At 38.3% G+C, this 17,348-nt stretch overlaps 1 protein-coding gene across 2 annotated transcripts in view; it reads left to right on the top strand.

Moving 5' to 3' along the window:
- ATP2A2 (ATPase sarcoplasmic/endoplasmic reticulum Ca2+ transporting 2) overlaps positions 1-17,348 on the top strand; it is an 80,628-nt gene that overhangs the window by 14,825 nt on the left and 48,455 nt on the right. For both annotated transcript variants that reach the window (XM_043498386.1, XM_038372730.2), the window contains exon 5: positions 11,051-11,189. In XM_043498386.1, coding sequence (XP_043354321.1) covers positions 11,051-11,189 — 139 coding nt within the window. The remainder of the gene's footprint in view (positions 1-11,050; positions 11,190-17,348) is intronic.

Here is a 17,348-nt window from a genome sequence, read left to right as displayed (position 1 = left end):
TTAATCACTTCAAAACCAGATAGCAAAACTAAAGTCTTTAAAGTTGCAGTTGAATAAAGGATGGGGAAATTGTGTATCTGGCTTTTTGTAGCTATCTTTCATTGAGAAAATGTTAGTTTTACTATGAAGCTCCTGTAATGTATGTGCCAGTCCATATGGGTGACTACAGTATAACATATTTTCCATCTTGTACTGCTCATGGCAAAACAGCTTAAAAACTAAAGAAATTACTCTAAATCTTTGAATAGTTATTGGTTACTTACAGTGGTTCAGACTGAAATTCTGACTCTTAAAATCCTTTACAGTTTGCTTTATGACATTGCCAGTTGACCTGGGTTGGATTAGGAAAAGAAGCCTTAATGACAAGGAGAATGTGGGGGGGAGAATGTATGCGAATACTGATGGCTGAAGGTGGCAGTGAATTAGTAAGGGACAGAATATTTTTAAAGAGGAGACTGTTATAGCTAAAATGAAATATTAAGTACAGAGAGTTTGATAAATTAGTTAACAGGAGCTTTACATTTATTTAAAGTGTGTGTGTGTTTGTTTACTCTTGTTAAATGGGACTACACTTTATTATGAAATCCTATTTTCAGATGATAAAACATGAATGTTATCCATGCAGAAACTTGACTGGAAGTTCCATCTGAAAATATACTATAATTTCAAATAGAAACTTAAAAATGGTTCGGAACTCTAATTACAGCCATGGACAACTTTTTTTAAGACTTCAAAGGGTCATTTTGTGCGGCTTAATCTAAAACCTGATAAGGTAAAAAGCCTTTCTCACCAGGAATTAAGATGTTTTTCAATATAAAGTTTAATTGCTGTTGACAGTTCTGAGTCTGCTTATGATAGAAGCAACGATGCTGTAAAATAAACTTCATTACTGGCATTTTGATAATGAGATGATGTGATTGTAAAGTCTTCATCTTGCTTCAATATTGGCTTAATCATAAATTGCAGTATTTTTTAAAAGTATTTAAATATTTTGCTCTAAAGTGACTTGTGATTAAGCCAACATAAAAGCAGCATAGAGATTTCAGTCTTGCCAGTTGATTACCACGTTGCCAGTGACACAAATACTTTTTTTTAACAGCAAGATGGTTACTGTCCTGTAGACTTAGAAATAGCAGTAATTAATCTTTTTTTCAAAATAAAATTATCTATGTCAAACACCTTGCTTTACCTTATTTTATCAGCTTTGAGCCTATTTTCCTGACCAAAATGGATGCAGTTCTCTAAAATATTTAGTATGTCTTTTGATATGTTACTGATAATATGTAATGGTGTGTAGTGCGTTCTGCTAGACTAACTGAACACATTTCTAGTATAGTACAATAAGGTAAATTCAGGAAGGCCACGTAATCAGGACAGTAGTTTGCCTGAAAACTGGTTCCATGCTTGTTGCATCTTTATCCAAGGTTGATACTCTTCCAGACTTAAAAAACCCACAAACAAATCCTACAATTTTTTTAAAATTTATTTATTGATTTTTTTTTTTGATTGTGCAAATCTGTTTCAGTAGCTCATCTGACAGTTGGTTTCATTTAAATTGAAAGTCACCTTTAGACGGCTACATAGTATATTTAAGATTAGTTGTAATACATGTGCCTTGACAGAGTAGCAGAGAGAACCTTGCAAAATTGCTTACTTCCAGCAGTTTTACTTCTAAAATCCATATTACAATGGGAAAACATCAAACATGTTGGGTGTTTGCAAACAGAATCTAAAAAATGGAGCATAAAACATCTTGTTTCAATTATTTGATCTAAATATTTTAATATTTCTTGACTTGCCCACACCTAGTATTTTGGGAGTTAAAGCAGCTTGTACTGTGATGTCACTTTAAAAATGGAATCTAAATACCAAGTGACTGAAGTTCCTACTTGCTTGTAAAGATAGTATTAGCACCTTATAAGAACTTGGAACACACAGAATAAGAAAATGCCTCAAAGTGTTGGGTTTTTTAACTTAGTTTGGTAATTGTGGAGCAATTAGAATTGTTACATGTACAACATACCTGATTCAAACCCACAAAAGGAAGGAAACAAAAAATTAAGTCATCAAACAGGACATACCCTCTTTACCACAGGAAAGCCTTACTAAAACTATAGTATACCACTTACCACACATCACAGCTTTAACTCTGATCCCCTCAACCTTTCCTTCTCCACATGCCCTTTTCCTAAACTACCCTTTCCTAATAGTATTACTTGTGGAAGTTTGCTGTGGTGTTGTATTGTCATGGGGTAGTGTAGTAAAGAGTGTGGTGGAATGATGCCATCCATAGCAGAGTCAAGGCTGAGGGCTATGGTAGCTGCAGTAATGGTAAAATATGTGCCTGTGGACGAAGAAGCTATGTTCTGTTAAGTGGCTTAATTTTTCCTTGCTTTTATGGGTTTGAGTTAGGTTTACGTGTGTAGCAACCCTAACTACTTCACAACAGTTGTTTGTATCTTCTCAGTTCTCTAATGCTTTAATGGGGGCTTGGAATTGGACAAAAGTGGGAGGTGGTTTTTATGGGTTGAGTGTAAAATGCAGCTGCTGACAGATTTTTATGCACCAATAGCTGCTGCACCAGTATCCTCACATGCCAGGAGCTATACGTAAATTCTCTGTTGGCAACTATTTGTGCTTAAACGTTTGCTTAGTATGAACTGCCAGAAGTCACCTGAAATTAGAATTGGCTGGAAAAAGGGAATCCCTTTTGGGGGGGGTTAAGTCCTCCCAAATCTGGACAAAATGTTGAAACTACTTTTTTTTTATGGAAAGGAATTTAAAGAAACAATTTCTTGGTTTCCCAGCCGCCCCCCAAGAAAGCTCTTGTCAGTTTCACTTATGGGAGCAGGGGGAAGGTGGAACCCTAGTAGTGCTCTTCCTTTCCATCTCTGAGCTAGCCTGCCAGGGAAGTGAAATTGACAATTGTTGTCCTAGTGGGCAGCCAGGGAACTGTTACTTCCATTTTCCCAGTGAAAAATCAATTTCCTTTATAAAATCAATTGATTTGTGGGAAACTCTGATTTTTGTGCAAAGTGCATTTTTTATCAGCAAATATTCTGACACAAATTTTGACCAGCAGTATCTGAAATCCAAACTTTTTTCCATAGGAAAAACTACATTCTACCAGATCTATTCAGGACCAACCCCTCTGACAAATTTTGTGTAGATACATAACGATAGAAGAGATCAGTTGACAATTGATGGTGTACTATGAAAGAAAAAACTCAGCCAGAATCACATTTCAAAATTTTTCTATTTAAGAGTGTATATTGTGAAGGAAAACCAAAACTACATAGAAAATACAAAGGGCCTAAATATTAACCCTATATGAAATGTCATACTAAAAGGCCAGTTGCTTTTAGAGGAAAACCAAGATGTTTATGACCCACTTCAAGGTCATTTGAATAGTGGTGGCTAAGTTGCAGCCTGCGGGCCACATGTGGCCCATCAGAGTAATCCACCGCCAGGCTGCGAGGACTGTGTTTACGTTGACCATTGGCAACATGGCCATGGTCCGCAGCTCCCGGTGGCCATGGTCCGCAGCTCCCGGTGGCCATGGTCCGCAGCTCCCGGTGGCCATGGTCCGCAGCTCCCAGCCAATGGGAGTTGCAGGAAGCAGCAGCCAGCATGTTCCTGCAGCCTGCGCCGCTTTATGCAGGTCCCATTGACCGGGAACGGTGAACCACGGCCACTGGGAGCTGAGGGCAGCTGTGCCTGCGGACAGTCAATGTAAACACTGTCTCGTGACCCGCCAGCAGATTACCTTGATGGGCTGCAGGTTGCACACCACTGTTTTAGAACTTAACCTAGCTAAGGAGTCACCAGCAGGGTGCCTCCATAATATAGTAGCTTAAAGCCCATGCAGTTGGACGGGTTTGGGACTTGGACTAGATAAACTATTATCTAAGCAGTTTTTCTCATACAACCAATGAAATTGTTGCATGAAAACAAGATGTAGAGCAAAGTTGGGGATTGGTGGTTACCTCAGATGTCACAATGGTCTGGGACTCTTAAGCATATATCTGTGCCATGCTTACTGGAGCTGTACACCACACAGGTATAATTCATGAAGTCAAAATGGCTGAACTTAAAAATTGGGCTCTAACAGACAGCAAAACTCAGTGATTCAACTTATTGATATTCCAAACAAAGAGCTTCAGTCATGATTATAGCAGTTTCCATTGCTTCACATCAACTCTTATATTCTAGACTGCCAATCCTGGAATCTTATTGTATGGATATTTGCTGTCTGCATGCTACTAAACATACAAGATTAAGTTTTATTATCTCATTCAGTGATCTTTCTAAATATAAAGAGAAATATGAATCTGTATTCCATACTACAATGAAAACCTGAATCTTCACATTTGTATTTTGTAAAAAAAAAAAAAAAAAATACAGGTCCACTACACACCATATGCATTTCTAAATTTGGTGTCTGACTCCTCTGAAGTTAAGTAGGCAGTATTGTTTTACTTGGATTCAAATAGCTATACTAGTTTACTTTTTTAATTTAATTTTTATTTGGTTTTGATTTTAAGGCTTTGATGTGGAGAGTTGTCGTTACGATTTCAAATTAATGGTAGTAGCTGACTAATCTAAACTTTCAGGGTTTTGAACTAAATATCCAAATTCTAGTTGTAGATAATCAAATTTAACAGAGGTAAAAACTTGACTTCTTAGCCAGGGATTTCAGTTGGCAGCACAATTCTAATTTTCTGGTTAAATGCTGCCCAAAGCAATTTATCATCTTAAATTACAAATGGGTAAACTTTTATTGGGTACTTTTTTTTATTCTAGAGGCATGCTCTTAATAATATAAAAATATTCAACACATTACTTTGCAGCTGAAAATGTTCAGGAATTCAGAGATTTTGACAGTTAAAGGAAAATATTGTATGGTGACATGCAAATGCTGCTGCAGATTTTACCTTTCATCCTGCAAACTTTTCCCTGCTAGATTAATTCTAAAGTTGAAATATTTTACAACTTTAAAGAGACACTGTAGTGAGCATGTCTCAGAAAATGCATAGTCTCATGTGTTGTACTGTAGCTATTTTTGTGATATTAAAATTTTTGAAAAATCTAACATCACAGGTGCCACAGTTAAATACAAGAGTTATCTGATGGTGCATACTTATGTGGAACGTACCAATAGAGCAGTTGTTTACACCTTTTCCTCTCACTCAAAGCTGAAGTGATGTTAAATAGTGGCATAGTACTTGTTTTGGAAGCTTTGTTCAAGTTTGTCAAAATCTAGGGTCTTTATCTTAGTTATTAAAGTTAGTATCTAATTAGGTTTGTATAGGCACTGTACATCAAGGTAGACCAAATTCCTGCCACAAAGAACTTGCAGTCCTAAAAGAGTGGTGTTCCCTACCCCCCCCCCCCCAAAAAAAATTGCAAGGAATATAAAAGCTCCTCTTCTGGTGTTGGATTGGAATAAATTAATACTTAATGTTGGTTTAAAACTCCCCCCAACTAAATCTATTGAAGATGGGGGAATAAAGTTTACTGCAGGTTAGCAAGGCAATCATATTTATGCTTTGGGTTTTACCCCACTCTCGAATGAATGCACAATTTAGCAAGAGAAAAAGCTAATGTGTAGAATACCCTTCTTTATTGAAGCCTCCCTAATAGACCAGCTTTTTCCTGTTAGTATACATTGCAGCAAAGACTTTGCTATTAACTACTCGCCTGGAAAGCAAGTATGATAAAAATTAGTTCAAAGAAAAAACTCCAAAGTGTATAATGGGCACTCAGCTGAAGGTTGTAGATCAGAAACCTACTGATTTCCATGCTGAAAGAATCAAAGGCATTCTTTGAACCATTTAGATAAATTTAAATGGTTACGCTTGTGTGCTGATTTGTTTAAAGCTATTAAAAACCCCAAGAGGCTTGCACTGAAGTCAGTGCACCTACATAATACCTTTTGACTTAGATTTGTGAATAACCTGTACGTTTGGAGAATTGTCCAAGAAAAATTAAATTCTCTTAAATTCATATAATAGATTTAACATAGCTCTCCATCATGGGAGCATTTACTCTCATGGAAAACAGCCAGGAAATAAGTGATTTGTCATTGCTGCTATATTCAAACTTTTCTGTGCTGTGGCTTTTTTTTTAAACAAATAAGACTCCTGTGCATATCAAGTCTTTTTACGTATTTAGTTCAGAAGATATGTCCACTGAAATTAATGGAATGTGTGAGTAAATCCACTGGACTGCTTTGAAAAACTAAGCCTTCAAAGTTAAGATTGTAAGATCCTGCCCATTATCAGCCTGACACTGTCACCACAACCTCCTAACAAAAAAGAAAACAACCCCTTCTGATCGGCTTTCTCTATAAAATTACTTTCCTCTAATCCCTACCAAAAATAACATTTTTGGAAAATCAGTTAATATTTTACAGATGACTTTTTTTTTAATTCACTCAATCAAAAAATTTTATAAATAACTTCTTGTTTCATACAGGAGTCCTTAATGAGAACTAGTGCATAGGACTACTTTGTTACCAAGTTAGAGTGTAAGTGTTTCTAGTCAGTTAGAGCAGAACTATGAATGTATTAACTTCTGTGTGGCAGAGTAAATATTACAAACTCTGCATCACCTGCCTAATCTAAACCTTCTAAAATAAAATCAAACGCTCTTTCTTGTGAAGAAATTGTCTTTAAAATATTTTTCACACTAAAATATGATGTCTCATTAGAGCCTCTGAGTTCTTGTTCTTGGCAGTTGGTATCTTTACACCTACACACCTCCCACTTTAATTTTTTTTTTAAAAAAAGTGTAGGATACATTGTGCCACCTTCCTCCTCCCCTTCAATCCCTGCTCTTGACTGCAGTAGCTCTTTGCAGCAACATCACCGGAAGAAGGTGGCAGTCCCTCAACCTCCCATACCTGCTAAGGAAATAGTCCCTATGAATAAGGCAGTGGTCAGGATGGAAAGAGCTGTGTCCTGCAGGTACTCTTCTATGCTGAAGAGTGAGAATCTAGGAAGGCCTTGCCTGGAGGGGAGGGCTATGGAAGTTGCTTCATCACAGCAGCTCCTTTGTCTGGGAGTAAATCCCAGCGAGGCTAACGTGGTTCTCCAGTGCAGAATCTCCATACCTCTCCTCCCAGTGTGGTCCTGAAATACTAGAATCTTCATCCCCATCCAGGGAAAGGCAAGTGACACAATAATCAACGCACATGCTATTGTAAGAGGGAGATAGGTAGTGATATCTTCTGACCAGGTGTGGTATTGGCACTTCCTATCCAGTAAGCTCAAGAGAAGGCCACTTTGAACTGCCCCCTGTCCCTAGTAAACCAGAAGGGAGAGTTGAAGAGGAGAGCTTTTTGAAAATGAGCAGACTTTCAGAGTGATACGATTGAATTTTGATGTGAGGGAGCTGTTATATTTTAGGGCTGAAACTTTCAAAGGTGCCTAATTGAAATTGGATATCAAATTCTTGTAATTTTAATGGTAACAGGGTCTCCAGATAGTTTTGAAAATCTCCATCTTGGCTTCCGCTTTTTGTTGCCAATTTATAGGGAAGCTAAAAATCCTCACTTACCCTTTAGGTGGGGTAAGGGTTACGGAGGGCATTTATTGCCTTGCCTTTTTTTTTTGTCCTTAAGGTCACAAGTGGGGAGCAAGAGAAGACTGCTATCCTCCATAAAAGTAATTTGTTGCTTCTGTTAGATGCCATTTATAGGGGTAACTGTGGACTTTCAGTAACTTAATTTTTAAAAAAGAAAAACTTTGTGTACATTATATCTCAGAAATTTGATAAATATTTTCTTCCCCTTTGCAAAATCACTGCTGTGGGTAGGTGAATTATAATACTGTATTATTGATATGAATATTTACTCTAGAGGAATAACATTTACAGTTTAACTTCAAGATTTCTTTTTCCAGTGCATGTCTCTGATTTCTAGGTGCTAAAAGTCCAAAACCAGAAATCATTGGATCTGTTTGAGACCAAGATAAAGTCAGTGTAGGAAGAAACTTCATATGTGGTTGTGTCCTCTGAAGTCCGGCTTCATGCTTCTCCATGTCTCCTTCCCCCACAAGCATTCTCCTCAAATGCAGAGAAAATTTTAATTGGTAGTGGATATCTTTTTCTCTGAAAGATATATTTAAAAAGATGAAAAATGTTTACACTTTTTAGTGCCTGTATCTGATTCTAGGTGATTCATCTATTCAAAACCATCCATTTCATACAGTTTTAAAATCTACAATATATTCACTTACATGCACATATAATAAAAACTATCCTATCCTAATGCAATAATCCCTACATCAAAACTTTTACTTGGTGATAGGGTGAAAAATTCAAAAAGTAAATGAACTTGTGCAGTCAGAAATTGCAAACAGATTGAGTTTTTAAAAGAGCAGAATAAAAAAGTAATGAAATAGCTTGAATTCGTTATCTAATACTTGAACATTGTAATTCAACACAAAAAAGAAATATGAGAGAATAACTATCCTGGGTGTATTGGGTATAAAGAGATGTACTGGGTAAATCACTATGTTCTTCTTTGGAAGAAACTTTAAATGTTTAATCTGTCTTTAATCAATTTAAAAAACATTTCCTCTTTCAGCCTTTAAAGTTTTTAACTAATACTAATGGAGAATCCAGGCAGGAGCTCTGTCTTAACTCTCACGAAACTCTATCTTGTTCTCTTTTTTGTTTTGTGGGTGATGGAGATGCAATTGTTGACATACTAAACAAACAAACAAACAAAAACGTTCTGGATATTTCAGAGAGAACCAGTTTGGAGAAATGGATTTAAAGTTTTGAAGGGCTGACTTTAGACCATGAAGTAAAATTTCTTTTTGGCAATTTCAAATATTAGATGGGGGTGGGGTGGGGGGGGAGAACTTGTTTTCTGATGTGGCATTTATGTCTGATGACCCATGGATCTTGTTCTCTAAGATGGAATTAATTTATTGAGCTGCTAACTCTGAAGACTACATTAACTAAGATCTCCTATCAGTTAGCTTCTATATTTGATTTGATAATTCTTGTTTCTTTGCTCCTCAAATTTAATAAGATCACTGAAACTTAGCAGACCTCAGGGCCTAACAGAAATTAAGATTCCAGTTACCTTTCTGTATATGCAGAGTAACCTATACTCATGAGCAAGAGCTTGAATTCTGCTCTTCATCCAGTGGAGAGGAGAAATGCCATGGGTGTAGGCCATACTCCCCAACTTCCTTATACCTAAGGTAGCTCGTAGCTGCTAGTATTTATGGCGTCCCCATCTCTTCCCCCTGCCAGTTATTTCACAACATTCACCAGATCAGCTGATGTAATGTGTGTAGTTTAAGATGTTTTGTTGCCTGCTGGAACTGATACTACATAGAGACCTGGCCCTTAGCAATCAGTTGTGTGTTACCTGCTGACCAAATTAGGCTCTAATGGCTCATGGTTTGAATTTCCAAAGATAATTGTCTGCCTTTATACAGTTCTGACATCTACTAGATTAGAGAACCTTTGGCAGGTGGTGTAAGTCTGGAAAAGTTTTGTATACATAAAAAGCATCCTCTTAGAATTTCTATACTCAACAGGGCAGACTTAAAATGTTTGTACTAATATTTTTCTTAATTTCTCATCATAGTATTTCCACTGGTGGTAACAGCAGTAAATAAGCTGCTGGTGTTTTACTGGTTGTGTCAGGAACAGCAGGATAATAATAATAATAAGCTGCTGGTGTTTTTATTGGTTGTGTTGTCTAAACCTAGACAATACTATGTTTAAGATGTTAGTGGTCAATCTGTCCTAGTGCCACCTGTGCTACTGCTACCTCACTGCTATTTGTAGTGCACTAGATTGGTCAAATGCAGGACGAGTATATCTAATTGAAGCTGGGAATTGCACCTTGCAGCTGTATTGTAGACATACCCATAGATGCTTTAAGAAAAGAATAAAGTTTAAGGTCCAATCTGCTGTAACTCATTCATAGCTTAATTATGGAAAGAAGATTCAGGTTTGTGTTTTTGTGTATCGACGCTAAAAATAGTTACAATTTCTGTTTGTACTCTTAAGTGTGTTGCCGCCTTTTCTGGAGCTCCAGCTTTGGCACTATATCTGGGAAGTTGTAGGTACTTTGTTGGCAAGTAATGGGTGTGAAATGTCATGTAGTATCCTTACTTTACAAGTGCAAAGAAAAGAGCTTTTGGACAATAGTTATTTCCAAGCTAGATAACAAAGGAGCTGCTGTAAGTGGATATGTCCATGCCTCTTAATCTGACATGGTTCAAATGTGGCACAAAGACATAAAGGAGGGATACAAGAACAATATTGGAGGAAGTTTAATTGAGTCTTTTTCACTATCTTAATTTCTATCAATAACTAGTGAAAACACCAGACTGATGTGGGATGGAGATATATTTGAGTCTCAAAGGAGGTGTTCTAGTTCAGCTGTGCTTTGTTAAATAGGATACAACCGTTTAGTTTTAATAGATGTTTCTGCTGGAGTGTTGCTTTGCATCAAAACATAACTGCATGATCCCTTAAACTATAGTTCGTGTGAGCTCCAGCTACGAAAACATAATGACAGGTTTCAGAGTAGCAGCCGTGTTAGTCTGTATTCGCAAAAAGAAAAGGAGTACTTGTGGCACCTTAGAGACTAACAAATTTATTAGAGCATAAGCTTTCGTGAGCTACAGCTCACTTCATCGGATGAATAAATGTGTTCGTCTCTAAGGTGCCACAAGTACTCCTTTTCTTTTTGCGAAAACATAATGGACGTTCTGGAGAGGTAACTGCAAACTTTAAGGCAATGGCTTCTAGACTTTTAAGGGCTCACTAATATCTGAATTCTATTGTAGTACTTTCCAGACTGCAGCTTCACTTTGAAGTTGCAACCACATAATGGGATGCGTCTAATAATTATCTTTTATGTGAATGAACACCGAATAACTGAGTAAGTAGTATTCATGTAGTGCTACATGTGGAAAACTAGAAGGCGACTATTCTAGCTGTCAGAATTGGCAGGACCTCTAGCTTTTAAAACCTCACATCTTATTTTTCCTTTTTTCTTTCCCCACCCCCCCAGGAAAGAAATGCTGAAAACGCTATTGAAGCTCTTAAAGAATATGAACCTGAAATGGGCAAAGTATATCGACAAGACAGAAAAAGTGTACAAAGGATTAAAGCAAGAGACATTGTCCCTGGTGATATTGTGGAAGTAGCTGGTGAGATACCTTTTATTAATAATACAGGTTACATATGTCTAAAAGGCCTTGGTTAAGTTTAATAGTTTGAGGCTCTGGGTGGGATTTTCCAAAAAGTACACATAATGCAAGTTAGGCACCTCATTTATGCATTATTGAAAATTCGACTTCCTCCATTCATCTGTAATTACCTTACATTAAAAGAGTACTTTTACCTTTGAATTTGTCTTAAGTTACTATTACCTTTTTAAATTGGTAGGCAGTAGTAGGAAGGACATCTTTTTGCTTTTAACTGGATTACAGATTTTTAGTATCTGTTTTTGTTTTTTTTTCCCTCTCCCCATTGCTGTGTGAAAAACATAAAAACAAAAAGGAAAAATAACAATGTGCAAAGTAAACTTAACAAAACCAAATTTTTCTTTAATCTTCCCAATGTCACCATGTTAAATGTTGTTTTTAATAGTTGATAATTTTCAATTTTTTTAATTGAGCATCCTTTTTAATGATTAAAAAATGCCTGTAATAAAGCAGGATGGCTTCTATTGAAACACTGGTATCAACTTCTAATATTTCATCACTTCCTAAAAAATACAAGTAACATTCTCTTATTTGTAAGTGAAAATACATTGTTGTCTACTGCTAACTGGACTATCAATGATTTCTTCTTTTTTTCCCCCTTTGTTTTAAGGATTTTGCTGCTTAGTTTCTGTGAAATATTCATAGGTGGATCTTGTTGAAAATGCGTCACAAATGGTTGTATTCAGTTTTTTGTAGGCCTTACTGGCAGTCAGATGGCTATCCTTTAAAATAATGTAAGCTGTACATCAATTTATCTCTTCTGATCTTTCTTTCCCACTTTGGATTTAGTTATTAGAGTAGCTATCCAGAGAGGAGATAACTGTGTATCCTTAAAGTTGACTATCCTGCTATTTTTTAATATGCAGGGAAAGTATGCTCTCAAACTGAATTTAGCATTGGCTCTTTGCACAGGTTTTACTCATTCAGAAACTTTAAAATTCTTTAACCCTGTCCTGAGCTTGTCTTGTACAAGATAGCATGCAGTTATAGTGACCTTGGTTAACAGTAATTGATGTTTCTGGGGTATGCTGGAATCCCCAGTCTTTAAGTACTGTCTTTTTTTTTTTTTTTTTTTTTTTTTTTTTTTTTTTCTGGGACCCTATCCCTGTTGATGGTTGACATTCTTGGTGCCTCTATTTGGGAGACACCCATATACCAGCCAAGTGTAAGATCATCTTCTCCTTCAAGAACAGATCTCATAAAAACGGTACCCCATCTACCTCCATGTCTTAGTTACTGAAATATTGAGGGATACAGACGTCTTACATTTTGTGGTAAGCGGAGACCATTACCAGTACTGCGTCCTACCCTTCAGCCTCTCCGCCATGCCAAGGGTCTTATCAAAATCCTCTCCGCTGTCACAACGCATCTTCGCCAGATGAGAGTAGTTTTTCCCTACCTGGACAATTGGGTCCTGAAAGGTTACTCATTCCTTGAGATATAGAGAGCAACTTGCATAAACCTATCTCTGTTCTACTCATTGGGGCCTCTGCCTCAATATGGAAAAGTCTATTTTCACTCCAGTTCAATTAATAGATTTTTATCAGGGTCACTTAGGACTCCACCACCACCAGAGCATACTTGTCGCTGGACAAATTTGCCACTGTGTCCAGCCTCATCTCAACAATACAACAGAGCCCACAAACCAGAACAAGGGCATGCCTGCAACTTCTGGGCCATATGACAGCCTCAGTGGGCTTGTCTACATTACCCGTTGGATCGATGGGCAGCGATCGATCCAGTGGGGTTCGATTTCATGACTCGTATAAATCGACCGCCGAGCACTCCCCTGTCCACTCCGGTACTCCACCGGAGCGAGAGGCGTAGGTGGAGTCGACGGGAGTTTCTGCTGTTGACCCACTGCAGTGAAGACACCACAGTAAGTAGATCTAAGTATGTTGACTTCAGCTATGTTATGCAGCTATGTTAGATCTATTCCTTCTCTTCTTCTTCCCTCCCCCCCGCAGTTAACAGTAGACCAGGCCTGTGTTTGTGACACCCTTAGCAACATTACACTCTCTAGGTGTCCTCAGGCCTGGCTGAGAACTTTCTACACCTCACCCCCCCAACAGCCCAGGTCTATCCAAGGAGTATTTGTACTTCTGAAGGTCATTGGTTCTTTAAACTGGTAGAAGGATCCACAAAAGGTGTGCGTGGGAGTTCTGTTTTTGGAGTCTCCTCCCACAAGGGTACTTGCTACAGACACCTCTCTGATAGGCCAGGGCACACACTTCCAAAAGCTTTCAGGTCAGGGCAGATAGATCCTTCAGAAGGTAATCTTCCATATTGGTGTATGTAATGAACTACTTGTCAGCACTTCTGACTCATCATAAGAGTCAGAATAATGCTGGACAACAGAGCAGCAACATAATATATCAGTCTTCGTGGAGGGGCAAGATCCCAGTCCTTTTGCACTGAATCCATAAAACTATGGAAGTAGTGCATATCACGCTGCATACAGATCTCAGCAATTTATCTACCAGGACTATAGAACACAGTGGCAGACTTCCTTGGCAGGCTTTTCAGCATCAACCATAAGTGTGAGCTGAATAATGAGGTATTCCAAGAGAGGTCTTGCGTGGGGCCATATACAGATGGATCTCTTTGTGACATCCTCCAATGTGGAGTACAGAGGCTTCTGCTCAAGAGGAGGGAGTGATCACAACTTGATGGGAGATGCCCTGGTCATTCCTTGGCCTCGCATATTGCTGTACACTTCTCCCCAACTCCCTTCCTGCTCAAGGTTCTGAAGAAATTGAAACACCATCGTGGCCAGGACAGGTATGGTTCCCAGGGCAGGCTTGCATGTCTCTGTGACTCCACTCTCCATCTTCTCCTGACAGCAAATCTTCTCACTCGGGAATCAGGATCCATCACCATCCAAACTTCAGTGCTTCACCTCAAGGCGTAGGTGCTATATGGCTCTCTGGTATAGAGCAAGACTGCTCCCGAGGTACAGACGGTATTGCTTCATAGCAGAAAACCCTTGACAAGGAAAACTTACTTACAGAAATGGAAACTCTTCCAGACTTGGTACAGTTTCCAATCTCTGCCTCCTCTAGTCTAATGCACATTCTCAGTTACCTGTTCAATTTAAAAATCATGGGATTATTGCCGAGTTTCACCTAGCTGCCATCACAGCTTTTCACTCCCCCATTGAGAGGTTTTCAGTCTTCACCACTACCTCCCCCCCCCACCACCACTATGAGGGTTATCAAAGGCTTACAGACTCATAGATATTAAGGTCAGAAGGGACCGTTATGATAAGACGATAAGTCTAGAGAGATTTAACTAATTCCCCTTTCCATACCCCCATCTCTTTTTTGTTTAGTTAATGCCCTCTTGTTGGCATGTGACTTCATTTACATAGCATGCGACATGCGGAAAATGTCTTTTTTCCATCAGTCTCTAGACAAAATAGAACAAAGGCAGCTAAACTGTGGTGAGCAGGCCTTTTTATTTAAGCTGTGCAGTGACATTTTTCAAGTAACTCCTTCACAAACCAAACATCATTGGAATGCTGTCATGTGAATCAACCTCTTCCCACATGTTAAGGAACCAATTCTGCCATGGGACCTAAACTTAGTCCTCTGTGCTGAGGAAATTCCTCATTTGAACCAATGAGGAACTGTTCCCTCCTTCATATGTCCCTTAAGACCTCATTCCTCAAACTAACTCTGCCAGGAGGGTGGGGGATCTTGGAGCCTTTAGGACTTCACCCAGGCTTTTAATCTCATTTGCAGAATGTATGAAAGGACAGATTCTCAACCAAAAGACTGTTCAAATGTTGCTTCTACAGTAACTGGAGTCCTTTGAGATGTGTCCCAGTGGGTGCCCCACTTCCTGCCTTCCTTTCTTTCTGTCTTGGAGTCTTTCACTGAACTTTTGTGGTTGAGAAAGAATTAGACAGGTGGCAGGTCTGCCCGCTCTCTATATACCCTCATATCTGAGCACAAGGATGTCTGGGATGCAGGAACAGACCCCCAGACACTACTGAGAATATCTCCAATCTAGAATGCACAGGCACGCACACTCCATGATGTGGAATACCTATAGGGTTACTTGGCCAAAAGCAGATGCAAACATCAATTGCTGATTATATTAACTGCTTTAATAAACTATGAAGTGGCATACTGTCTCTGGATTTCAGTTAGTGTCACACTTCTGTATTTCACTTTCTGTAATTCTGGTGTCCTACAGTCACACTCAGACGTAAACAGAGGCTTTTTTTTGCTGTTAACCTCCTATTTTACAAACTAATTGGGAACTAAAAGTTCATGAAATTGAACATCTCAAATTTAGTGCGTATGGTGCAGAAGTGGCAATATGGTGCACTGCAAACTGACTTCCATATCATTGACATCATTGGAACATGAAAGGATGTTGATTTGTTCTTTGACACTGCTTTCCCGTTTTTTTAACTTTCATTGGGAATAGTGATTTGTATAACTGGTTGTTCGTAAGGTGGGTATTTGTAAAATCAAGGTTCTTCTGTATTTATTTCAACAGCAACAAGTTGCTGATTTTAATTCTTTTTTCTCGGTGGGGGGGGGACACAAGTGATACGGGCTTTGGGGCTAGAAGCTTAGTGCAGCAATTTTGGACCTGACTTAAAGTGCCAGAAATAGAATAGTAATCTCCGAAAGCAATTTGCTTTGTCAAGGGGACACATTACTTTGGTATTATACTGTAAAGAATTATTAATAGAATTGTAAGTGGATAATCAGCCTCAGGGTATGTATTGTAGTTTTGTGCATCCAATTATAGGGAAATACTGACTGATTTTACTGTATTGCCAATTCACTGGAGCTCAGGTGAAACTGAATTGCTTGTTTTCAACTGAGCAACTTTTGTAAAATGGAAAAGACGGAGGGATCGTATTACTTGACTCTCTCTCTTTGTCCCTGTGAGGGGGAGGGCACGGACGACTCTCTCTGAAACTACACATGGAACACCTGAGGAGCCAGCAGGCTTTCCACAGCACTACAAGATCTCCTTTCTATGCCTCATTGGCTCTAGTGGGGGATTTCTCTTAATAGAAGGCAGTAATTGCTTGATTTTTTTGCAGTTGGAACAAAATTAACTTTTCCGAATATGCCAACTGCTTGAGAATTCTTAAGGCAATACTACTCAAGGCCATAAACGTGTAATAGTATGAAAGTATATATTGGTGGTTAAAGTGACAGACACTGAAGTGCAACTTGAATTAAAAACAAAATGTTAAACTGTGCAATAATTAGTTTTTATTGTAATTGTGGTCTAACTGATTCATCTGACATTTGCAGGAACGTTCACACGAGTTACAGGGAACAGACATTACAGGACACCAGAGTTATGGGAATGTTTTGAATGCATTAGACATTAAAAAAAAAAGCAAATAGTTTTGTACTTGTCCATTCTTCTCATGACATTTTGAGGTTTGTTGAAGATGTATTTAAACAAAGGCATGCATCATCCAACTCTGAGCACTTCGAATTTGAAGTGAAAGCAGTCTTGCTAAACTTGATGTTGCTTGTTTCCTTGGCAATGATTGATGCACTCATACTCTGTTTATTACAAAATCTGTCTGAAGATCTGAGTCTGGGCTGTAAGTGAAGCTCTCATTCAAGCCAAAATATCACAAATAACAGGAGTATGACACCTAGCCTTTTTGAATCTCTTCTTTAGTGGAGTATGGACTAGAGCTTTAAAGACCTTGCTTTCAAAAGGCATGATGTGCAAATATATGTATTTGCAAGCCTAATTCATGTACACATTTGCCACAAATGTGCAAATTGGGTATTGTGGGCATAATCAGCTATGCAGTTAGGTTCAGCTTGTCTAAAAGCATGCCTACTCAGTGACTCTGCTCTTGATAGGAGCTGCTGAATGCTAGGCTCCCTTGAAAATCCAGCCCCAATTATGAAGGCTGCGCTCTTCTGAAAATCTAGCTGTAATTGGCTAAATTTGTAATTGCAGGTGCAAACTAAGTGCTCAAGTACATACTCTTGCAATTGCAGTTGTGCCCGAACTGTTGTACTTCTAGAGACCTAATTTTGCAGTAAACGTGTTAATCAGAAAATATGATCACTAAATTTATTTGAGGCTTTTGCATGTGTTCAT

This window comes from Dermochelys coriacea, chromosome 15 (genome assembly GCF_009764565.3).
Source record: "Dermochelys coriacea isolate rDerCor1 chromosome 15, rDerCor1.pri.v4, whole genome shotgun sequence".
Classification (NCBI taxonomy): domain Eukaryota; kingdom Metazoa; phylum Chordata; order Testudines; family Dermochelyidae; genus Dermochelys; species Dermochelys coriacea.
Note: the sequence above shows the minus strand (reverse complement) of the source record. Positions and strands in the feature narration are given on the sequence as shown.